The sequence below is a fragment of the Hyalella azteca genome, unplaced genomic scaffold (assembly GCF_000764305.2).
Source record: "Hyalella azteca isolate HAZT.00-mixed unplaced genomic scaffold, Hazt_2.0.2 contig4664, whole genome shotgun sequence".
NCBI classification, from domain to species: Eukaryota; Metazoa; Arthropoda; class Malacostraca; order Amphipoda; family Hyalellidae; genus Hyalella; species Hyalella azteca.
This window is the reverse complement of record NW_025934876.1, coordinates 280,826-306,616: the sequence shown is the minus strand read 5'-3', so window position 1 is coordinate 306,616 and position 25,791 is coordinate 280,826. Positions and strand designations below refer to the sequence as shown.

General features: G+C 36.4%; 1 protein-coding gene across 1 annotated transcript in view; it reads left to right on the top strand.

Annotated features, from left to right (window-relative positions):
* Positions 1 to 25,791, top strand: part of LOC108664925 (band 3 anion transport protein) — a 62,397-nt gene that overhangs the window by 8,842 nt on the left and 27,764 nt on the right. Inside the window, exons 3-8 of the mRNA XM_018151623.2 lie at positions 19,555 to 19,718; positions 21,269 to 21,340; positions 21,397 to 21,577; positions 21,711 to 21,900; positions 23,584 to 23,698; positions 25,000 to 25,128. Coding sequence (XP_018007112.2) covers positions 19,555 to 19,718; positions 21,269 to 21,340; positions 21,397 to 21,577; positions 21,711 to 21,900; positions 23,584 to 23,698; positions 25,000 to 25,128 — 851 coding nt within the window. The remainder of the gene's footprint in view (positions 1 to 19,554; positions 19,719 to 21,268; positions 21,341 to 21,396; positions 21,578 to 21,710; positions 21,901 to 23,583; positions 23,699 to 24,999; positions 25,129 to 25,791) is intronic.

Genomic DNA, 25,791 nt, shown 5'->3' with positions numbered 1-25,791 from the left:
ATATTCAAAACCACATTGACTTCTTGCGAAAAGAGTACTTCTTTCTGATGGGGTCAGAAAATTATAAAAAAATTATTGCAAGGTATAACTCTGGTATAAATGCGAAAAGGCAAAAAATTTTTTTTGCCCTATTTTTGAGACTAAATTTTCATAATTTACTTTTTCGTCAATTTAAATTCACGAGCGTGTTTAGAACGGTAATTTGCATGGGATTCGATTTTTTGCATTAATTTTCAGAAATTTCCGTTTTCCAATAGGCATGACATAATTAAAAAATCGATTTTTGAAATTCCGACGCGATAACCGAATCAAAATGGCGACTTCTCATCCTCGTGCAATTGTAAATAGATAAATTTTTATACTTCGTTTTTGGATTTGAATTTTCACGGCTGATTGTATTGCATTCTATAAATATTTTGAAATAATGGAGCTGGCATCCTAATCGTTTTACTTTGAGATTGGGTGAATTTACGTATCCTTTTCTATTATTCTAAATTCTTGGTTAGCTCACTTTTTAAGCAGTATTAGGATTTAAGTTAAAGTTAACTATCTATCTAATGATTTGAGTACTTAACTTCAGAGTTAACCAGGGCAGATTAAATTTTCAGAAAAATTGCGGGTAATGTTTTGCACAAAACATCCAATAGTGAAATTATATTCCCTTAACGACCCTCTCTGTACTTGGTACAACGCACTCTCACCACGAGAGCCCTCCAATATTATATATAGAGATATAGAGCCCTTTACCAAGAGAGCCCTCTAATATTATATATAGAGATCTAGAGCCCCCTACCAAGAGAGCCCTCCAACCAAAAGAGCCCTCCAATAATTTACTGACGGCGAATGAGAAATTCGAGTGTAGCTTCACTTTTTTTTCTCCCTCATCTCGGTATTTGGCTTGCATTCTAATGATTTATGCGCTTATAAAATTGTATGAATTTTGAACTCATTTAGTGCAGCAAGGTACGACTCATACATAAATAGACAGAGCGTCGACGTCGCTGCGATACATGATGCTCTGTATCCCATATGGTGGAGGCAAAGCGCCCTGCGATTATTACGGAGATAACGATTCAGAAACTTATGAAAAATATGATTGAATATAGGCGCGACTTATTTCAAAATTATCAAGCAGAGTCAAATTCATCAAAAGTGAATAGAAACTCAGCTTCAAAACAGCAAATGCTGAATTTTTTAAGTGAACTGTGTGAATTAGGAGACATCGAGTGCATTTAGCGTTTCCTCCTGGATACGAGTCAATCACACGTGGTAATTTTTTATTGTGAAGAACTTCCTTGCTGCGAGAATTAGACGGCAGCGTGTATACTGTTATAAAGTCGACTTTACAGTCTTGTTATCGTTCTTGACACCTGTAATCTTCTATAAACCCGCATCCACGGTTGACGTCATCTTGTCGGTAAATTACGCTGAAACGGTTAGTGCATTCCAGTATAATAAACATGAAGCTAATGTGATCTCAAATATCGATGACTTGCTTCTAAATTGAAAGCTACTTAAAATACGGGAAAAATATTTGAAATTTAGCATCTTTTGTCACAAGCCACCTACATCCCTGCTAATTGACCGTAGTCATGATTCTTTCATTTCATTATAAATTGTTCCAACTTATAATTCATCATAAAAATAGCAATTTTGTTGAATTTATGGCATTTGTAAACAATGAGGGTAAACTTTCACTTATTCTAATTGATTTGTTTTCATAGATATGTTTCGAGTCAGAAGAATTTGTAGAATAGAGTTTAGACCAAAGGCCTTCAAGCAACTTCTGACGTTATTTATCTTAATTTGCTTGAATTTCTTGGCCAGTTGTAAAACTGCAATCATACAGGGAAACTTTCTGGATTTGATAACACATTTTAACTAATTAATTAACTACATTTTTTGTGTAACTGAACCTGAAAGTAAAGATTTTTATAAAAAAATCTTCAAGGTTTCAAAAGGATGCAAGCTTGCATGGGCTCATTGAATATGTTTTATTTTTAATTGCGTAATTCAATCGAATTTCTGAGGAACTTGTAAAAATTAATTAATCGATCCAATACCAAAATTTCTTCCAGCTGAATACTTGCACAAGAACAATTCATCTGAATATTTAAAAAAAGTAATATAAATTATTCTACGCGTTAACATAATAATATTACTTCAAGCGGTCATAAAAAATCCTTTAACCTATGAAAGTTTCTCTAATCCTTTTTGATTCTCCCAGACTGTATTTATTTTCTTTATTAACATATTTTTTTAGCACAATAGATCTTTTTTAGTTTGTTATCATTTCATTAGTTATCATTTCTCTGGAAAATTTCCTTAGTGCTTCTAAAAATTTGCAGGTTTCTTCTCTGTTGTTTAATTTTGTGGTGATATCTGGTAAAATTTTCATTTATTTTGAAGCTCGATCAGATTTTATAATAAAAGTCTAATTTTTATTTGTATTGTGTTGCTTTTCTATGTTTCATACAAATGAACTACTTCTACGTCCTTTCATGACGAAGCGACGCCGACTTCAGTCTCATAAGACTTGAACTGAACATGATTTTTGAGAGAAATATATTGTCATCACTGATAGAAATAAATGCAACGACGAAATACTATCTTCTTAAACTACCTGCCGTTCGTTAACTTCACTGGGAGAAATAATTGAAGCATGTGAAATGTGCATTTCAAATGTACGTCGAACATTCGATCAAAAATTTTCGTATGCCTATTGGTTCGAGAGAAATTGTAATTAGCGTTACCAGCTGAGAGAGTTTGGATATGTTTTGTAGCACTTCAATCAAGGATTTTGAGCTTAAATAGTTCTAAGGAATCCTGAATTTTTATATATAAATATAACAAAAAACGTATAGCGTCACTATATAGTGATGTTTTTACTCTGCTTCTCGCACTTGAATTCAAAAGAAAATACATTGATAGATAAATTTTAGTGATAATGAGCCTATAAAAATTGAATTAAAATTGAATGGTGTGGAATGAATGTTGGATTTTAACCAAAGTTTAGTTACTAATATATAAGTAAATATACTAATATATAAATAAATAAATATATATATATATATAATATATTAGCCCCTAACTTTGTTTAGCTTGCTGAAACTAACAGTTTGGCTAAAAATGAATCACTTAAAAATCACTTAACCTTCAATCACAGGAGGTGCAAGTAAAAATTCCATGCACCTGCATGTGAGCATGCATCCTGAAAAGCGTTTATATGCCCAAGTTCAGCTGTTGGAAAAGTTCATTACCTCGATTTTATTTTCATTGCATACGTCCGATGCATTTTAATTTATTAAATTTTACAGATTCCCAGTGAAGTCCTCCTTGCATTAAGGAGAACATCGCCTATTCTTCATTATGTAGACAAAATCTGTGGGAGTTGAACCGGGATTAGTACAACATGAGTTTATACGATTACAGCTGTACGATTACCGCTCATTTCATATGTAGCCGATGGTGGCTGAAAAACCTAACAAAACTCCAAATATTCGTTCTGATTCAATGTCATGCCTAGCGTTAGGTTTATCACTTCTCGTCACTGCATTCATTCATTTCAGAAAATATTTTCGTGACATGAATTAATCGTTTAAATTTCATAAATGTTGCCTCTGCCCATCCGTTCGCATTACAACGCCTGACAGTCTCTTTGTGCCTGTATGTATATATAGGATTTTCCAACTTTTTTATTATATTATTTTCATTTATCCTGCGGGTTTGGCATGCAACTTGGACCTCGCAGGTTGACTTCTGCCGAAACTGCCATCGAAACAAGTGAATTGATAAAGGGGCCACACAATCCAATGACAAACAAATCAACAGAGTTGTAAATTGTTTAGCTATGTTTAATGAGTGCTGGCTGTCGCTTAATTTTATCTCATTGAATTTCCACACTTTATAAACTGTTGATGAACCCATTTAATGTTTTGTTTCAAGCTTGGATGCCTCAACATCAAGCACAATCTTACTTCCATGCAGCGGCCGATATTTGATCACACTGTGATAACTCTTAAACATGAAACTTATTGATTGACAGAATCTATTAAATTATCTTATAAGTGCTTCATTATATTTCCAAGATCTCTCTTTATTCACATTGTTGCGTGGTTTAAATTTCACGAGCGTTTTCTTGTATCTCTCTAAATTTTTATCTCTCATCATAGATAACATTCTCATCCAACTACCGTGAGAACAATGTGATATAACGCGTTTGTATTACCCCTCGAAGGGCAGAAAAAGAAAAATACAATAATTCTTACTTGTATTTCGACCAGGAACGCAAAGACGTGTCTATAGTTCTGTGTTATAAACCCGATGAATTGCTAGTCATAAACTTGTAATGGACGATATACTCGTCATATAAGAAGGCTCGCTCTCAACAGGTGCTCTACTTATTACGTAAATTATTTTTCACGTTCATGACACTCTATCTGTAGATCTTTGTTCACGTGTTTCTTACATTGAATAGCCTGAATGAAATATTCAATTCTACATTCAAATTAAAAAAATACATTAGATATCTGATAATACATAGATTTAACTTATAAGTTTATTTTATTTCGTATTTGCTATTTGGAAAAGACCTACGCCATATTGTGATGTTATAGTCCCTCATGTTGTTTGCAAAGCAAATTATTCACGAGTGGAATTCGATGTTTGTTCTCATTGCCACCTAATTACCATCACAATATTTTCTGCCGGCTAAAGTGATCTTGACATACTGGTTCATTAGGATTTAAGAAATATATGCTAACATTTTTTATCTAAATTATAAATTAAATACCGTATTCCAAATTGCAAATAATTTTGGTCATTCTATTTGCAAAATTGGATTTCTGCATGATGATTATCGTGAATGTATCGACTTCATCCATTAAAATGCATGTTTCAATCATAAATAACCTCATCGTGAGTTTACTCATACAACAATCGTACTCGTATAACAATCGTACGTAGATAGGGTTTATATTTTATTTATCGCAGTACGTCAAAGAAAACTGCTCAACAAAATCGTACAACTCACTTCAAGACTACCAACTTCTAGCGTCCTAGTCCAAGCGGCGGCAATCCGAGCAACTCAATTAAAATTTTATTCACAATTTAGATAGTGTTCAATTATTAACAAATGATTTTTTTATCATTTGATTAGAGAAAAATAGAGGGTCTTTCTGTAAATTTTCAGATTATTTTGTATAAAATTTTGGCTACGAAATTCTACTTTATATTAACTAAATCTTAATTTTAATGAACCAGTATGTTAAGATCAAAGGCTACCCACACTCTGCACCATACCTATGTATAACACCGTTGCACCAACTCAGTACATTTAACCATCATAAAAATGCTAATATGGTCTTATATGTAAATGCTGTGGGCGTGATCGATGCTAGACGTTGGCTGCAGTTATTTTTTCGTATAAATTACATTATATTTAGACTGTTGAACCTAAATGATCACGTTTTTCTCATTCATAGAAAAGTCAAATTTAATTCAAGTTGAATGTCCAGCAAACAGTGTTCTAATATCAGCTATTAAAGCTAGCTTCATTTTCTCTGATTCAATTGGTTAAATTCGAGTTTTCCAAGATATACGCAGTGCAAAAGATTTCATAACACTTTTCTATATTGACTCGAATATTTTATTTCAATTGACGTTACATGCCAGGTGTAATCGAATGAAAATATGAATGTGCTCCGCGTTCATGGTGACATCTACCGTTTTGCCTCGCACAGTGAGCAGCTTATACGTGTTCTTATTTCTCGGACATACGCGTATCTCGGTCATTATTTGTATCATGGAGTATAATAATGGATCGTTCGTGAGTGTTTTCAGATTGTGACCGTGAAGACTGTGATATGATCTTACGCGCCAAGGTTTAAATAACTGATTTTCGAAACTTTTTATATTAAAAAACGACAAACGTCAAAATTGGTAATTAACGCTAACGCGGATCTAAGATATCAATTCAAGTAAACCTCATCACAGGAATAACGAGCATAGGAGAGGCAATACCTTTGTCTGTATTTTCAAAAAAAAAAAAATAAATAAATAAATAAATAAAGCCTACAGTTAATTCAATAAAAAACACTTAGTCATTTCAAGCTAATCTCAAATTATATTAAATCAAAACAGAACACATATTACACTAGAAAATTTCCTAAGAAATACAGCACCTAAGCAGCTGCTGAGTTGAATTACCCAAATCTTTGCACATGAACCTATTGCAAGTCAACATAAATCATCACACTGCTGCGGGACGGCCAACAACCAGCCGATTAATTCTAGACATAACGCGACGCTCTCCTTACTTAATTCTTAGTCCTAAAAACGTGTGCGTGATTTATAAGCTATTTAGATTTTCATGCTTTTTTATTATTTTTGTGTCTCTCGGTTCCTTAATTCTTCGATCAACTTGGTATATTTATAATTCTTGACTCCATAATATTCGTCGCTAAAATTTTTTCGCCTTGAATTTTAGAAACATATTCGTTCACTGTAAAACGACCATGATTTCCACTGCATTGTCAAGGAATAATTTGACGCGCTTATAACCTTGTAATGTGACGTGACGTGAACTTATAAAAAATTATTCATGCGCACGATTTCGTCATCTTATTTATTTTGTCCATAATAATAATTATAGTTTTAGATGATCTAGAGTTTAAAATATGCAAGATACAGTCCGCATTGAATTTTATAACTAAAAATATATTGTTCCAATAATTGTGCCTAATGGGTTTACAGAAATTGGACTACCATTCATTATATCACTTCATACTTTTTAATTGATGAATTTTTCTTAATTTCTCCATTGCAAGGCAAATCATCGTAGCTATAAACTCTCGTGGTATTTTTTTTTGCGAATTTTGAAGTGGTATTCTTTCCGATGTTTTAACATGCCTTTGGTTTAATTTTGAAAGAAGCCAATGTTTTCTTGTTAAATGCGTGTTTAAATTGACTCCAATAATCATACGATTTTGCTTCGTGTTTTAGTGTGATCTTATTCCATGAAATAGTTGTCCTGATCTGGATTTAACCAGTGCGCAGTAATTCCATCATTGCGGATCAGTAAAGCCACCCCGTTAATAATTCCAGGCGAGACGAGGCACGAGCTTATGCAGCTGACGGCACGTTTCGAGGTACTCCTTTAGGTCGCTTCGCTGCGGTAACATCGCGACGCTCCGCGGTAACATTTGCTGGTTGGTTGCGTGTAATCTGCAAAGTAGTTGTGGACACTTGCCGAAAATTGTGTTCCATCAGAAAAAAATTCATCTGTGGTTGATGAAAACGTATATAAATTATTAACTGTTTGCATTTAACTATTAATTATTAACTGTTTGCATTATTAAAATTTTGCGTTAATCTCCACTTTCTTCACTAAGAATTAGATAAGACCAACTAGATTTAACCTTGCTCAAATGTCCTTTCAGATTCTAATCCTGTAAGAAAAATAAATATTAGAATGATTAACTTTTTGAATTAATTAAGAAATTCATGATTGAAAAAGTGTGCATTGTAGCACTGTAATTTCATCTGCCACGACATTGTAGGTTCAGCATCGCGAAAGACTTGGTTCGTATACAATTTTTACTTATGAAGTTTGGTCAGGTAGGTAATTTATATAACCAATCCTCTCTGCCACCATTAAGAGCGATAAAAATCTTAATTGATGTCTTCGTTTGCTATAACTTATAGCATTGAATTGTTCTGATTTTAATTAAGGTTGTATATGTGTACGAAAACTTACTATTGGTGTAGTTTGGCGGAAGATTTTCTGTAATGAAGGTTTCGTTGAAGACCAGAGAGTATTTCTTATTGACAATTTTCTTATTGTTCTTCTCCATTCGGCGGATTAGGCTCTTGATAGGAACTGAAAAGTCAAATATCAGGTTTCTAAGGCACATTTTATTATAATTTTTTTAAAGACGTTTCGAATGCAACTTCATTCAATATCAAGTAGAAGAGGAAGAGTTTTGCAACGCTAGAAATTGAAATTTTGAAATGACATTAGTACAAGCATAGGTATTATGGATACAGATTGAAATCAAAGCTTAAATTACGAGAACAGTTTCAACGTCCTGACAAATCCGGCAGTTTGTAAATTAATAGCTGGAGACTCATGCATGCTTGATGATGAGAGCCTCAGCTATGGCCAGTCTTGTGGCGTCTGGGCATCTCATGACGATTCTGGTGTGGGTCTCCAATGTAGCGCGAGTGAGGGTCCGACGTACAGACGTCGGAAGAGTTCTGAACGAAGCAAGTGCATGTCCCAAGCGACACAAAACCAGCACTATTCGCGCCTTAATACACAGAGCATTTAAAACCTGCACATCCGCCAGTGACTTGAGAACTGAACTCCAGACCTGCAAGCAAATTCTGGTAAACTTCGGTTATGCGAATAAAACTATTGACAGCGAAATCTCGAACTATCGAGCACGTCATAACCAAACGGACAACCAACAACACCAACGAACGTATAGTAACAATGTATTTATTATAACCGACATCCAACGAGCGTATTGTAACAATTTATTACCAAAATCAGATGACTGAAGGCCACAAGACCGACGAAAGAATCCTAAAATCAATTATGCTAAATAACATCAAAAGCACAATCGCAGCCGACCGAATCAAACTCCTGATTTACCACAAAAACAAGAAACTCAAGAATTTAATAATGAAAAGTAATCCATGCACAAAGTCGGGACCATTATAAGAAACTAATGTTATTTACAAATATTCCTGCCACAAAGAAGGTTGTAGACTTCTCCAGAACGTAAATTACATCGGTTTGACCAGCACGACTTTGAGCCGCCGCCTAACATGCCACCTCCAGACCGGAGGACCGAAGAACCACACGAGGGAGGCTCATAATGAGACCCTCACTCGCGCGACGTTGGAGACCCACACCAGAATCATCATGAGATGCCCAGACGCCACAAGACTGGCCATAGCTGATCGAGGCTCTCATCATCAAGCAGGAGTCTCCAGCTATTAATTTACACACTGCCGGATTCGTCAGGACATTGAATCTGTTCTCGTAATTTAAGCTTTGATTACAATCTGTATTCATAATACCTGTGTTTGTACTAATGTCATTTCAAAATTTTAATTTCTAGCGTTGCAAAACTAGAGCGTTCCTCCTGCAGTAGCGTTCCTCTTCTACTTGATAATAAATGAAGTTGCATTCGAAACGTCGTAAAAAAAATTATAATGAAATGTCCCTTGGAAACCTGATATTTGACATTTCAGTTCCTATCAAGATCCTAATCCACCGAATAGAGAAAAACAATAAGAAAATTGTCAATAAGAAATATTCTCTGGTCTTCAACGAAACCTGCATTACAGAAAACTTACTAATGCCTAGAGCAGCTTCACGATGATGGATGTCAAATATGGCATTGGACAAGACTATTTCAAGAACTTGCGCTTCAAAATTCGATGAATTTGTTTTCTGTTTTCATACGCAATAAAAAATTAGTTATTAATTCCATTATTCTTTCCATTTGATCAATTTTAACAGTTATATCTCCATCACGTGTTTGTCTTATTCAAAATGATTCATACTGCGTCAATTGCCTAATTTTACAATTTCATGTTTTTATTGTATTGCGTAATGTTTATTTTATTCATCTGAAATTAATGTTAGGTTTTTTGAGGGCTCTCATTTTAAAGTTAGCGTGCCAAGCTAATAGGATTTGTTACATCGTTTAAATTTAGTACAATGTAGGAACAACATTCCAAGCTGAAAAATTATGTTTATGAATGCATTTTAGTCCCCAAAACGATGTGATAATATGAAAGTTTGATTTTAAAATAAATAGCTCTACGTCAGTGGGGGTTCAAATTCAAGTAGTATTTTTTTCTGGTGTTATTTCTTCGGCAATGAACTTCAAATCCATGCATTTGCTCTGTCCTTCTGTCCTGTGTTCAAATAGTGAATATTAGGCTTTTGACCTCATCGCAGGCATAATTCGCTTAAACGATGGTCGTTTACTTTCCTCTCATGATGTGTTACATATATAATATATTCTTTTATGTATATGAATTAAACTGAACAATATATTTCCGGCTCCTTGTGTGCTGTATATATATTTTTTCAAATGGTTCATTTACATGGTAAAACATTATTTTTCCAAACGTTTCCGAGCAAGATTTAGAGCTACTAACATGGTTTGTAAACCTTGTTCACGAACGTTTTCGACCTTCCCGCTTCTGACAGTAATCTTGCGAATGCTCATGGGATTCAGTGTTCGTTGAACGACCCTTGAAAACGACATTTACAGGGAGAATTTGAATGCCGTTGTTGAGGGGATAAACTTTTGTTCAAAAATTTGCTTTGAACTTTTCTTCAGCTCTCCATTTGATGAAACTTTGACAGCCGGTCACTGAGACTAGCGATTAATGTTCTCGTATTTTCGTGGTTTGGTTGATAAAGACGTGCTCACACGGGCTTCATGCTGAGAACCAGGTCGAATTTTGGGAACAGTTGCTCGTGTCCCTTCAAGCAATGTGAGGCCCTGCTGCATGTTTGCAAATGCGTTTTTGCTGTTAAAACGGAGACAAAAGAGGGCAAATTTACACAAACAACGCTCGCATCCGGTTAATGTGCATGAATATGGGTACCGAACTTCTTGTAGACTTGCTTCCGCTTCTCCTCTATCAGCGAACAGTTTCCACAGAAGAACGCTAATATCTCGAACAATGGCGGTTGATTACACGCTACGTTAAATTTTATTGACGCCCAACTTAAAATTTTGTTCTTGGCTCGTGCAAAAGTAAATTGAATGGGAAGCGCGACCAATAACTTTCTCAGCCGATCTCTCGCGAAGTCAAACATTACTTCGTGTAATGTTCAATTTATATATTCTATATAATAAACCTTGAAAGCCTTTTATTGCTTTCGCCGTATATTTTATCAGTCTTTGTTCCAAGTATAGCAAGTAAAGGTAGGCACTGCATATATGTAGGCTCTTATCGCCTATTATCAGCAGTTCGAGTGGTTTTACAGAACGCCATGCATGGCAAGGTTTAATTTAGTACTCGTGTGAGCTCGAAATTTTCTTTATCTCAAGCTTCCAGTTATTACTGTTATTTTTACTCGGATGGGATCCGAAATATTGTACAATATTTTCATTGATAACCAGCTTTTCCTTCAAAATTGAGCTCTTAACGTATGGGTCCGTCCTCGTTTGCTCGAAGATTCATGGAAAAACGCAATGGTTTTATCTCATAATGTTTTACAGGAACGATTAATTGCTGGTACAATTTATATCATATTTTTTATTGTCAATTTTTGATGTAATTAACTCAATTCTTGCAATGATCGAGATTATCCAATTTAAATCGGGAGACGTCTCAGCAGCTGCATTTGAGAGAACTCATTGAGTACTCATATGAGAGTACAATCAATATGAGTACTCAACGGTTGAATTATCATGAGCATTCAATGTTGTGGTTCTCTGGCCATTCAAGGTGCCCTTAACTTAAGTATTGCTAAGTCTCAAGGATTTTTCGGAGTGTTATCCACCATCGAGTTCCAAATTAAGCCGTTCATTCTCTTTTGGAGTAGGTTGGCACTGGAAAAATGCTAGTAATGTGAAATTTAAATCTGCATGCGGAAAAAAGCGTTATCAAAAATATGAATAATAAAAATCGCTAGATAGAAATTCATATTATTTCCTTACTATAATTACGCTTATAATCAAATATATGTCAAAAAGAATTTCGAAACCCAATACAGTTCTATATCAATAGTGACGCCTAATTTGAAGTTTTAGCCTAAAAAAACGCTCTAACGGTGAAGTTTTAGTTCAAGCAGCAATGAAAAATTTGAAGAACTAAACAGTTCTAGTGAAATAATTTCAAAATTATCCAATTTCAATATGACGGAGTAAATTAAGGTAATTATTTACAGAGACACAGAGCTATATACTATGGAATCACGACTATATAGCTATTTTATTATGAGCACCAAATTATTTATTTACATATTTATTAATATGAGCACCATGCAAGACCCATATTTAAAGGACAAATTTTAATAGGAGGAAACATCTTGTGAAAATGCATCACTTCATTAAGAGTCTTGACTGTGGTTAATGCATTGTTTTAAGACAGCTCAAATCCAATGTAAACCTATAATTAGTACATCACTAGGAACAAAGTAACTGGTCCAGCTTTAAATTTAGTAATTGCACGTACCACAATTCAAGCACAACTTTTGTAGGTCGCCTCGCAAGATTGTGCTTCAAGTAGCTAATCGTTTTTTTTTGTAAAAAGTGACGTTGATCACAATTCCTATGAAAAATTCTCCTTTTGAGGTTTATTTTGAACACGAAATAATTACCAGTGAAAAGTCGTGTCATCATATTCATCTCAATTTTCAATTTCCCACTCAATAATTGCTTCTATAAACATATACATTGAGAACATATTTTTCGAACACGTGCAAAGGCAAGAAATTTTTTTAAGCGATTCGTAACGCCACTGGCTTCGTCAGAAGCACTTCTGAAATTCAGAATGTAGGCTATTTTCCTATAAAGTCAAGACCATGATTTTACGATTAGATTCTGATAGCAATTGAAAATCGTATTACACAACCCTATTTATAAATAATATTACTTCTTGTTATTAGTTATCGAATTTATTTCCTAATAATTACCTCTTGTTTGCTTAACGTTTAGTTTAGTTTAAAAACTATGTAGCTTAATTTGCTCGCTTGAAAGAAAAACTGTCTTGACAAAAGTCAGTCCATGTGTAAGTATTTCTTTATAACCTAAAACTCTTATTCTGACTCAAGTGGTGTTAACTAAAATAGAACTTTTTCCAGTTTATTCTGGACTTTTACAGTTTATAGCGGGCTCATAAAGTTGATAAAAATTTGCACTGAAATTGATAGTGTGACAAGGAATTGTGTGGTTCATGATAACGAGGTGAATTTTATTATCTAAATAAAGAGATATTAATAGTTGTTCATCAAAATAAATGTTGCGATGATTTTTTTCGTATTTTCCTCATTCGGCATTACAAATTTCAGTGGCGTTAGGAAATGCTGATATTCAGAGAGATTCAACAGGACATCATTGAAAGGCTTAATTGGTTCCTAGTTCTAGCTCTAAATTGTTCTAATCTTAAGTTCCTATACTGTTATTGCTATTTAAATTCAAGTTTTCAAGTCGGATTGTGATCAGATGTGTGTTATTGCGTTATTTTTATATTTAAATCCTTAAATTAACTCTCTTCACACGTCTGTTCGACGGTTCATAGACAAGTCCTAAGTCATTTAACAAGAAGATCATATCAATGATCGGAGAGTGAACCAATTTTAATTTATTAAAAATAACCAAATTATTTTTATTTGTCTACTTTAAAGCCCGGTCGATTTTTCTAAATGAAGAAATTGGTGCTAGCAATAATTCTTACGACAAAATGCCAGTTTGCAGTCATATCCCTGCAGCATCAGCGTCATCATAGCGCATGGCAGTTCGAGCCATTTAGTTGCACACTCTGAACCAAAACTTGGTCCCATAACAGAGCAAAGTTTAAGACGCACCAGCGCACCAGGGTTTGGCGGTAAAGAAACAGTTCCCTGGTGGATTGCAATTTGATAAAAGCGGAGGCCCAGGCCATTGGAATACCCCCAGAAAAGTAGACGTCGCGCCGAATGAACAATTATAGAGTGAGTTATCGTGCAGGCTCCCGATAGTACTTCATGTGATGCACTGAAGTATATTTTAGGAGTCCGTGAGAGATTTAAAAGGAAATTCTTGTAAATTATAACAATAATTCATTCATATCAATAATGCTTCAATTTTTTCTTAAAGTAATTTTTGATTACCATTTAGCGCCTCCTTGTCGAGCAAAATCCTACTTGGGAAGAAAGCTGTTTTATTTTAGGAAAAAATCAGGACAGCCGTACTAAGACCATTGAAAAATCGGCTCTGATAAATCGGCTTTCATGCCGACAAATGTGAGAGCTCCGCATGGGCACCGCGCCGGTGCCACTCATTGCCCTTAAATGGGATAAAACTTATCAATCCATGGGCCTCGAGCAACTGAATGACCTAAGGGGCCGATTTGCATAGATCATGCCGATCGTAATTTTTACGTATTAAGTATTTTTATCATGTCTATAATAAACGATGAAGAATTGTATGGGAGTAATGAGGTGATGATATATTTAATTTTCCTTTTTTTGCGCCATGTCATATGTAATAGAACTAAAACGATCCATAATTTGTTAGCATTTATAGTTCATATACCGGGCTCCATATATTATTAATGATAAGAAAGCTGCTAGCTTACTGGAATAGATTCTGAAGGCTATGATCTAATTTCGTTAGTTATATCCAGGGAAATTATATTTATCAAACAGAGATTTAATCAATTGTTGTTCCTTCAATGTTGTTGAATTCGGCCCTTCCACAACAATTGCTGCTGTTTTACTTTTTCGGTCCAATGAAATTCTACGTTGGGCCGAAATATGCATGTGATGTCCTTGGACCGTGCTGTCATCAGGTTTTTATCAATCAAGAAGTCAAGTTCACAGTTCACAAGATCATTCCATGGGTATGTCAGGATTCCATATGTTGAAAACCAATAATTTCGCTTCTTTCCATGCTCACGTAGACATAACTCGTTAAATGGTCCACTATTTTCATCATGTTAATGGTGTTTTTATCGAGTAATTTTGACTGTTCGATCTTAGATATAACTGCACCATCACAATAATATTATGATTTGATCACGAACTGATCATCACCACCGCACCGATCATTCTTACCGGACCCTGTATTGATGCTGGCTTAATGCTTATACCTTGAACTTGAGATGAACAAAAATTCGGCACAGACAAAAATGAGCATGCATGACATCAAAAATAAAAATGTTTACCGGCGTATTTTGCCTTCAAACGCATCGAACTGTCTATATGTTTGCACAACAGATCTTACGGTTGTGTACTGGTGGTTGATTCACTACTCAACTGGGGTTGTGTACTGGCTTTTCTTGCCCAGCTACTCTACCTACCCGCGTAATGTCAGAACAAGACCACTTTATAAAAAATGCAACAATGGATTATTCATGGTTATCGAAAAATGTATATTTTTTATTTTTTTTTTCATTGACCAGCATTACGACCAGTTAGCGAAAGAGGTTCCGGAAAGAATAACTTCCAAAGGCAATTTGCTTTTCATCGCGCGAGATTGGTGAATGAGGCAATTCACTCGATAACGAGTCTTGTGCGAAAATTATCGAGTATGATACACACGCGTGACTCATGAAACGGATAAGTTAGGTCCGTGAAAATTCATGCGCAAAGCATTATTTATATTATTATGAGATTGCATGCATATTATTATGAGAACAGCCGCACAAAATTCGAAATAAAAATATTCAGTGAACGTCAGTGGGCATCTGTCTCCGAACGCTCATCAAATTGGTATTGGTGGACAATTTTTGTGATAAATTATGGGTAAAGCGCTCCCTATATAAAAAAAGAGATCATGCTAGTCTCTAATCATCTTCTTTATGATTTGTATATTCCGTCTAAATGCATAATATTAAAAATGGCGCGTACTCACAACAGGAATATCGTCTTCGTTTAGTAGATGATCGCTCAAACCCAGTCCCTCCTAACGTTAACATACGGTGCATAATTTGCTTCTCAATAAAAGTTTATTTGTTACAAACGGTTGTATAGAAACTCTTTTGCAGCACATACAATGCATCTAACAAGTTCAGGTTTTACTCACAACTTTCGAGTTCAGTGCTAAAAAAAGGGCTGGTATAATCACCGTCTTTACACATTAAGAGAAAAAATGCTCAGGTGACACACAAAAAATCACAAGGTGACACATTGTGAAGACTGAGTTATGATTATTATCAAATTTTATTTTTTTTTGTGGCAAAATGTATAGTTAGAAACGTGCAAGAAAATTTTTTGTAGTCGACTGAGATTTTTTGGAAAAAATTTATGTCATGTTGAATTTCGCAGCATGCTATGTACAGTAGTACCATCCTTTCGGATAAAATGCCAGGCAAAATCGAGTAGCAATCAACATATTTCACTACTGTAGCACAGTAGTCATCACCGCTGTTTTTACAGTGGTATAATTGGCATCGAGATAAAGGGGGCTCTATAGCCGAGTTCGAGCATTGCGAAGCTCATTCTATTTTTCAGTTTTGCTGGTGGGCGATGCTTGCTCGCCGTCAAAAGTGGTGCTTACAGCATGGCCTGGGGTTGGTGTTGCATCGCGAACTGCAGGCATGTGCTACTTAGAGCATCTTAAGATTTTATTGCCAGATGGAACTACTGCAAGTATTCAGGCATAAATATCTGGAAGCGTCTATTTTATAGGTCTGACACGCTGCACGAATTTTGAATCATCTAATAGAAACAGTAAATAAATATCCATCATTGACATTCGTGGTCCAGCTGTGTTTTTCGACTTTGCGTGGCCAGGGAAATGTTACATTGAATAAAGAATAAGTGGCATGGATCGCTATAACAAAATATGTAAATGTGCAAGTATTAGAAATGAACACATTTATTTTAATATTGAATTGATTAGAAATAAGCCGATTCCCAATGACAAACGTCTAAAGATATTTTCAATGTAGTATTTTCCAATGCTATTATGTTGAACAAGTCTGATGACATCGTGAAATGCTTGCTTTAAAATGTTGATAATTTAGATAAGCCGGACTATTATTCCACGCTGCAACCGAATTATACAACATCTGAAACAAAAATTCATGTCAGACCTCGACTCGACGCAAAACGTATCACATTATGAAGGCAAATTCGACAATTTTGGAAAACATAGACGCGCAAGGAGAAAAGGTTTAAGCCTTCACGATTTAGTTGTAAAGTGTGGTACGACAACATTCTTAGATTATTTCTATTTACATTTGACAAATGTCAAAGTAAAACATAAAAAATAGATCAGTACTCACTGCAGTGACTGACAGAGAGCGCATATTTTCTCAGTCACGGACGTACAGACGGAAGGACGAACATGACGAGCGCAATAGCGCCTGTTTTTCATAAATGAGAGAATGCGCTAAAAAGAGCTTCAAAAAGTATCCGCCAATTAATGCTCTTCCACTACGCTACATTTATTAAAATATTATTAACATAAGAAGTTCTTGCCGCATCATTGATATCAATTTTTTTTCAGTTCATTCGCTAAGCGCATTTCGGAAGAAAATGGTTATGACTAAACACCTTACAGGAACATTCTGTGACAATAAATTTGAAAAACGCTCTCCTCTTAAATCTGCACCCATACACAGCGAAACATGAATGATCTCTCACGGTGCAGCCATAAAGACTCCTTGATAAAATAATGATAGGGTAACATGGGGCAAAGAGACCACTGTGGGGCACGGGCCCATAGCCGGTTTCCCGCTAAGTATGTCAGATATTGGTCCGTGTGCTCTACCGCCGGCCGACAGTTTCACTGGGCTGAAGTGTGTGGCTCTACGTTTTGCTAAGATTTTGTGATGATAAGTTACTCGCAAAAAAATGTTTTAGCCCAGATACAAGTTTTTCTGCTGCTAAATAAAACTGTTTTCGATTACTCATATGAAGCTTTTGAAATTACTGTGAATTATATTTTGAAAGTATAATTTATAGGGATATTTTTGAGTTCAAGTTTAGACTATATTAGCTTTTAAAATAAAATGTTGACACGATATCAATTGAAATGATATCTAGTGGGGTAACGGGCCCATGCGTGTCACGGAGCAAAGCGCCCATGCATGTTGACTCAATACCCCTTGTAGAAGTCTTGAGTTATAAATAATTAGATTTGTCTCAATGAGCACTTCAAAAATATGACTAGCTTTTTAAATTACAAATTACACTTCATATTGTATGATTTTTTTTATTTGCCGCCTCACTTCAGCAGGTTCTAGTTATGCGTATTTATGACCCCATATCGCGCAATTGACTCATGCCTTGCCAAAAGTTGATTTCAGCCAACACCAATGAGACTAAAGTTGATGAGTTTTTATTGTGATGACTGAAATCACGATTAAGTACGAATTCCTTGCACATAATATCTGGATTATGGAAGAAACTGGAACGAAGTTTTTTTCTGATCAAGTAAATATATTTTTTTCTAGTCAGGGATAAATTTTTTCATATCAAGGATGTGTTTTTTATGGCAAGGATATATTTTTCAAGTCAAGGATTTTTTTTATGTCAAGTAAATATTTTTCACGTCAGTGATAGATTTTTTAAGCCACGAATATAAGATTTTTCAAATTAAGGATTTGATTTTTTAGTTGTTAACAAATGAATGAACGTAATATTTTTTATTACATTCTTCTTATTTTGATCTGTAAAGTGCCGTTTTATCATTTTTAAACAAAAAAATGTGCAATTGGGGTAAAGGGACCAAGGGTGGGCCCCCCTTGCCCCAAGCTCATGGGCCCATTTGCCCCAGGGGTGGGGTAATGGACCCATTTTGGCACCTTTTACAAAAATAGTGTTTCATTAAAAATTGAATAACTCTATAGGCGTTTAATTAATATCATACTCTCCTAATTAGCTTTAACTTCAAATAAAACAAAGAACAACCTCGTATCAATTAAAACTTTATAATAAATTTGGTTTAAAAAATGGGGGCCCTAAACGTCACTATACAGATGGATGGACAATGTTGCCGTATCGGTTGCATCTACTTTGTAGCGGGAGAATCCTGTTGGGATAAATTACACGTTGGCAAACAGAAGACTCCAAACACATTCAAATGAATATCGTGCATGCTATTGTTATATTGCAGGTACGGATTGTAAAATTATACAAATTATTGCAGGTACGGATTGTATGAATCAAGACCTATGCATATATAATTACTATAAAACGCCAAAATTAGTGGTTGCCCCATTTAACCTGGCTGATAGATGCAAATGTATGAAATGCATAGATTTTTAGCAAGCAGCATGAAGAAAGTTACAACCTGCTGGAATTTCGAAGATAAAATACTAACAATAACCTATTGCGTTTTCACAACGCCCCAGAGAATGCAAGCTCGAACCACTTATTTTTCGTTTTTCGAAGACTCTTGGTGATCGAAGGGCAAGCTTTATTTGATCCATGTGATACTTTATTAGAATCTATATGTTCAATGATACAATCTCTACAGCGCATGCAGTAGAGATTGTTGCATGCTGCATCTATTGTATTTCAGAACTTGTTTAGCAAATTAAGCCGCGTCGACTATAGCCTGGGAACCGTAATTTAAGTTTTATAAAAATGTGGCAAGTTCAGACGCTCGGTTGTTCCACAAGCTTTGTGTAATTTCATTTCCATAGAAATTTTGTGACTCAAGGATAAACTTGAAGCGAAGTTTTAATACTGCCTTACGTTGGGTAACGATGATTATTCATTTTTGTGAAGAAGACTGACATTGTTAGTTATTTTCGACTAGTTTTTATCGTATACTAAGTCCTAATTCGCAAATCATATCGTGCATTGAAAGCAGATTTAGCTGTCGTTTAACTGATACACTTTCTTGACTGGTTTATTTTCAGGTCACAGATTCGACGACGCGGCAGCCTACCACCGCACGAAGGTGCGCCCGCACAGACCGTCGGTGTCAGGAGTGTCGTCCCTGCCAGGGGAAGAGTTCAGGCACATCAGCTCTTGGAAGCTCACCGCCGCTATGAAGAAAAACTACGATCACGAACCACATCCCGTGAGCATAGGCTTCTTTGCATTTATCCTTCGATTTACCTCATCCATTTGCCAATAAGTTACTCAGGAGTAATTTAGTACGTTCATTCAAACAAAATAATATTTTCATCATTTAAACGTGGCTACTACAAGGTTGTTGTAACTCATTCATTGAACGTTAGTTAAACATAGATGGGAGTCAACGTGTCGAGAAACGCTGATGTCGTTTGGTGTCCCTCGAAATCCACGTTGCTGACTAACGAAAAAATGAAAAGTTCTAGGCCTCAGAAAGACCTGAACACACTACTATTAAACAATTAAACTGCCATATTAGCCGTGCAAAAACGCTTATGATGCATAAAATATCAACATGTAACATAAAATGATCCGTTCTTACTGCCGCATTATAAGAGATACTCTTGTCGTGATTTATTTATAGTCGTTCTTCATCCTCAGACTATAAACGTTCTCCAAAGTTCTTATTGCATTTTCAATCATAGCCACAGCAGTTACTTACTCTCTCCAATAAGGAGTACATTCGCAATTATTGCAGCTTACTTTTCACCAGTTTTCTCACACCAAAGCCAGCACTTTCATCCCCTCCATTATTCAAAATTACTTCCATCGCCACCCATTCGTCTCTCTCACACGCGCCTCAAACTTCACTAGATTTTCCACAGCTTCAGTCAGGATCACACATAAAACACAATCTTTCATAAAAATACATAAAACATTTTTCTTTCTCCGTACATTCAACCGCTGTGTATTTCTATTCACCCTAAATGCCTCTGTCCTCGCACAAAGCAGTAAATAATCCATCACATTTGCCACGGTCATACAGTAATCTCACGCTATACATCTCGCACTTTACCTACCGCGGTGTCACATTATTGCGGGTTCTCAATAAATACTAATGTGAAAAGTTAATTACCGATATTTGCTGGTTTGTAGGTTTCTGATGAAATTGATCGGCAGGTTTAAAAATATATATAAATACTGTATATCTAAAATTACATGAAGAAAAAGATATATTGAAAAACTTAGCATTTAATTAATTTATGGGCACTAAAACGATGAAAATTTAACAAAACCTTGAAAAATACTTAAATGTGTACTAGCAGTCGAAAAACCCTACATCACGGATTTCACCTATCGCGGCCGAGGTCTGGAACGTAACACCTGAGATAGATGAGGGAATACTGTGCATACATTAACTTTTTGTATTGCTTCCACTACCACGAGTATTACAGCTTTGAAAGTAATATTAATTAATTATTATAGGTAAATAGAGAGCCAAGTTAAGTATGCAATAACTTTAAATTGATGCCTATAAATCATATATGTAATATGGATTTGTGCTCAAAAATTGCATGCGCTCTATGCATTTCTTATTTGATGTACAATATATTACTGACTGCCCGGACTCAGATATTCGTGGAGTTATGCGAGTTGAAGGAGTCGACCATAGGGCTGGAGTGGCGGCAGACGGCTCGCCGGATCGTTATTCTATGTTCGTTATATTCAATGATCGTTATTCAAGGTATTTATACATTACTGACTCCCCGCACTCAGATGTTCGTGGAGTTATGCGAGTTGAAGGAGTCGACCATGGGGTTGGAGTGGCGGCAGACGGCTCGCTGGATCGTTATTCTATGATCGTTATTCAATGCATTTATACATTACTGATTGCCCGCACTCAGATGTTCGTGGAGTTATGCGAGTTGAAGGAGTCGACCATGGGGTTGGAGTGGCGGCAGACGGCTCGCTGGATCAAGTACGAGGAGAGCGTCGAGGGCGTGCATAGCGACCGCTGGGGCAAGCCTCACGTCGCTTTCCTCAACTTCCACTCGCTCTTCTCCCTCAGGAAAGGACTTGAAAAAGGTAAGAAGTGTACTTCAACTTGTGAACGCAATACAGCCAATTTGAGGAACGGTTCCAATATATTCATATGAACTACAGAAGCCAGATAAACCAGCTCATTTGTTTACCGTTTGTTCCTCAATTTTCGGTACAGGAGCGGTTCTTCTTGACGTGGAAGAGACAGATCGGTCAGGGATCGTAAATAGGATTGTAGAGTATATGATTGCGCACGATCAAATACCTGCTGACCAAAAGGAAGCCACCACCTCCACCTTGATGGCTAGATCTCGGCACGTCAACGAAACGCGCTTTGCCGTGGCAAGAAGGGAGTCTCGCATCACCCTGTGAGTTACGTCAAGTCAAACACCCAGAAACATGACCGACTAACTACTAGATGTATAAAATCATTCCACATCTCGTTATTTCCCTGCCATAAAAAACGCCATAGTGATTTTTAATAAAAAAAAACGCGTCATTGCGATCTTCCCCTAAGGGGGCGCAGCCAAGTGCCCCAAAATATAACTCTTAAATACGCTCTAGATAAATCCCAGCCTAAGTGTGATGTAACTCTACCCAGCCATAAAACTAGAAGCCACAGACTTCGCTAGATCATCGTAATCTATACCAGTGACACACAGATAAACGGTAATGGCTCTGTAGATCTTAAACCCATACCTAAACATGCTTGATCATAGGCAGAGTGTTCTACATCTGGTCTCACCTCCTCCGGCCTAACCTCTTCTCGCCTAACCTATTCACGCTGGCCTAACTTAGACCTTTCTTGCAACCGATGACTGGCTTTGCCTGCACACGTGCACCTTATCTCTTGCTTCATGCAACCAATAAGGTTATTTTAGGTCAGATTAGTTTTTTTAGGAGGAGGGAGCAGAAATATTGCAACGTGCTTTTAAAATGTTTTTGTTTTTTAGCGGCCAACCGTAAAATATTTTTGTTTAGCCGAAAATGTTTTTAGCGCCCAAACCGCAAATAGCGGTTTAGCCGGGCACAGGTTTGGCCAGATGCGGAATGACCGTGTTTTTCATGCGCATGATCAAGCAGCGGTAAGGCTTTGAGTGTGAGGCAAGGTAAGGCTTTAGCACACATACGGTGCTAAGGCTTTGAGCACTAAACTTTTCAAGTTTGCCACGCCTTCTAGCGTTTTTACTCCTAGGAAGGGATATGAAGCTGGAGTGAAGTTGGGAAACGCTGGCCTATGGCATGCGACCTCTCCAAATGTTTCACACCATCAAAGACACCAAAATCTGGTCCACCATTGAAACATATGTCCTACAACTCTTCAAACAACTAACCATACACTGTTACAATGCAGCATCAGCTAATCAAACGTATCAATCATTAGCACTAGGTCCTCCGCCTAGTGCTTGCAATTTGTAAGTTGATGCTTGACACCATCCACATATTCTTTTCTTGTGCCACTCAGTGTTTTTAGCGCATTTTCTCATTTATGGAAAAAATGCACTATTGTGTTCGCCATGTCCGTCTGTCTGTCCGTCTGTCCGTCCGTCTGTCCGTGACCTCAAGTTTTCGTCGACGAGAAAATGCGCTCCCTGTCACTCACTGCAGTGAGTACTGAGTTATATTTTCTTCATTCTTTCTGGCGACATCGAATCTCCACCACCAGCCTTTAGACAAGATGCTATATATAGCGATGCCAGTGTATATACTCTGTATGTAGTAAAATTTGTATTCCCTTAAATGATGTCAATTGTGTTAGTGACGTCCTGTGACACAGAGAACTTACATCAATAGTCGCTGCAATAACAGAATTTCATGGCAGGCTCCTTTTTTAACTTTTTTGCGTCACCATAGGCTCTAATATCTATATTCCACTGTCACTATGCAATGGCCGTACCGTAACCATCGTCCGCAACAGATAGAATTTTTTGTTTGTTTATCGATAACTTTGTTTTCCACTGTTACCATGTTATATCATATTTTTGCTGGACCTGACATAGACCCGATGTTGTATTTTTAATTTAGTATGGTATTGTTTTCATTCAACGCAGCAATGCAGACGGCAAGCTGATCACAGTGTCAAACATCGTTGACTCTAGATCAAACAGCATCACTGGCAACATCAGGGCCTCCATCAGGAGGACCACAATCAACAAAGTCCTCTTGGTAAGGCCTTACTACTCATACCATCCCTAATCTCAGTATTGTTCTAATAAATTTTGCCTATGCTTATGTATCAAATTTGTCTTTGGATTTTGAACGCAATATCTTTAAAATTATCACAAGGAATTTAAAAGAAAAGAAAACGCCAAGCAAATCCATACCGATATTGAAAACGTTTCGGAGTCCAGCTAGCTCCCTCATCAGTTCGATAATCTAAAAATGAATAATTTCATTTATAAGTCAAAATTCTATGACAGACGTGAAACCTAAATAAGACCTAACATTATATCGAAAAACAGTACTCGATCGGAGCAACTTAGTACTAGGGGTCTCGAAAAGAATAAAACTTAAGAAAAACACTAAAACATAAAAGCCTAGCGATTCACTATTTCAAGAGGTATATGAACTAAACGCATTATTTAAACACGGTTTTCGTATGAAGATATGTAGAGACTCCCATTTCCTCAAATCCCAGCAGCCAGAAGTGGAACCGAGCATCCCGAAATCACTCTCAGTTACAGCCACGTCGCACTGTTCAGCATGGAGGCGCACTGAAGAATGAGGAGGCTTGCCGAGAAGCAAGTTCGAACGATAGCTCCTGCCGCGGTGTTCAGAAACCCGGATGTAGAAGTTACGCGACGTCATTCCAACGTATACGCAGATTTTCTTGGCGTTTTCTTTGCTTTTAAATTCCTTGTGAACTTATGATATAGAAAGACTGATAGAATTATCTCGTTATATGACTAAATTTTCCATATATACAATATATATATCTATATAATATATTTAATTAATAGGTTTGACCGGCCATGTCCTGGCTTGATAATCCCTGCAATTTTGGAATCGTGTTTTCGCAAGTGAAAATATTCACAATAAGTATTTTGCGAGTTCTAAATAAAATTATGTGTAGTTAGTTAGTTACCAATTTGACTAGTCAAATTCTGATTTTTGAAACAATTCTCTCCTCCATTTAAAAAAATATCCTCCTATTCTCCCACGATGAATAAAATTTCAGGTCTGGGTAATATCCCGACACGATAAGTATCATAAGTATCCCTAATAACCCCATCTATTTGTGGTGTCAGGTTTCAACAACACAAACCCACACATACAAATACTGACGACTAAAAAAACTTGTTTATTGTATCATTAATCTGCAAATTAGGTAGGTTTAATTTTTTTGTACAATGGGATTATAAATTCATGATGTATCTGAATGTTTACTTTCGTGCTTTTTAATTGTGATCGGAGTGTGTCTATCTGTCCTATATCAAGCCACGTCTTATATTCTTTGGGTGATGCAGAACCAGAGCCTGGGGGGCCGGCGCCACAGTTCGTTTGAGGAGAGCCTTACCAAGTCACAGACCAACGGCGGCTTCAGAAAAAGACTTCCTTCCTTCGCCGAAAAAGGCGACACCATCGAGATTTACAACGTGAGCTAGAGATTTATTATGTGGTGAACTCTATCGCGAAGAATCATATCGCGGATATGATTATTCTAGTTTGGAGCAGCCATGTAACAAGCCTGCGCGTGAATTCAAAGCAAAGTGCTGTAGCTAAATTTTACGAAGAAAATATGTGCTTAGTTGGCATCCAGTGCATAGATCAGATCTTACCGACCAAGTTATTTCTTTTTCACGGCTTTTTGTGGGGTGAGTAAGCATTGACTAACGATGCCAGCAGTTGAGATTTATATTATGTGAACCGTCGTTTCTACATAGTTGAATCGTTTAGCACATAATATTATCATATATCGATCTGATCTATTGTTGTGGCGGTGCCTAGTTCCGGTTGAACACTTAACTTGCCGTTGTGTTCGATGTGGATTTCAGGTGGAAATGAGTTCCATAATTTGCTTCAACTTACTGATGGTCCTCATTGAACGAGATTCCCTGATGCCCACTGAAGCGGAAGATCTGGGAGGAAGACTGCCTTTATTGACGGGCGAGGAACTCACATGAATACTTTGAGCAACCAGGAGTCGCGGTTGTGATGAATAATTCCGCGAACTTTAGCAAATAAAGCTGAAATCGTTAATGGCAGGAAATCTTGCAGCCCAATAGCCAAGCGTCAACTGTTGAATTAAACAGATGTTT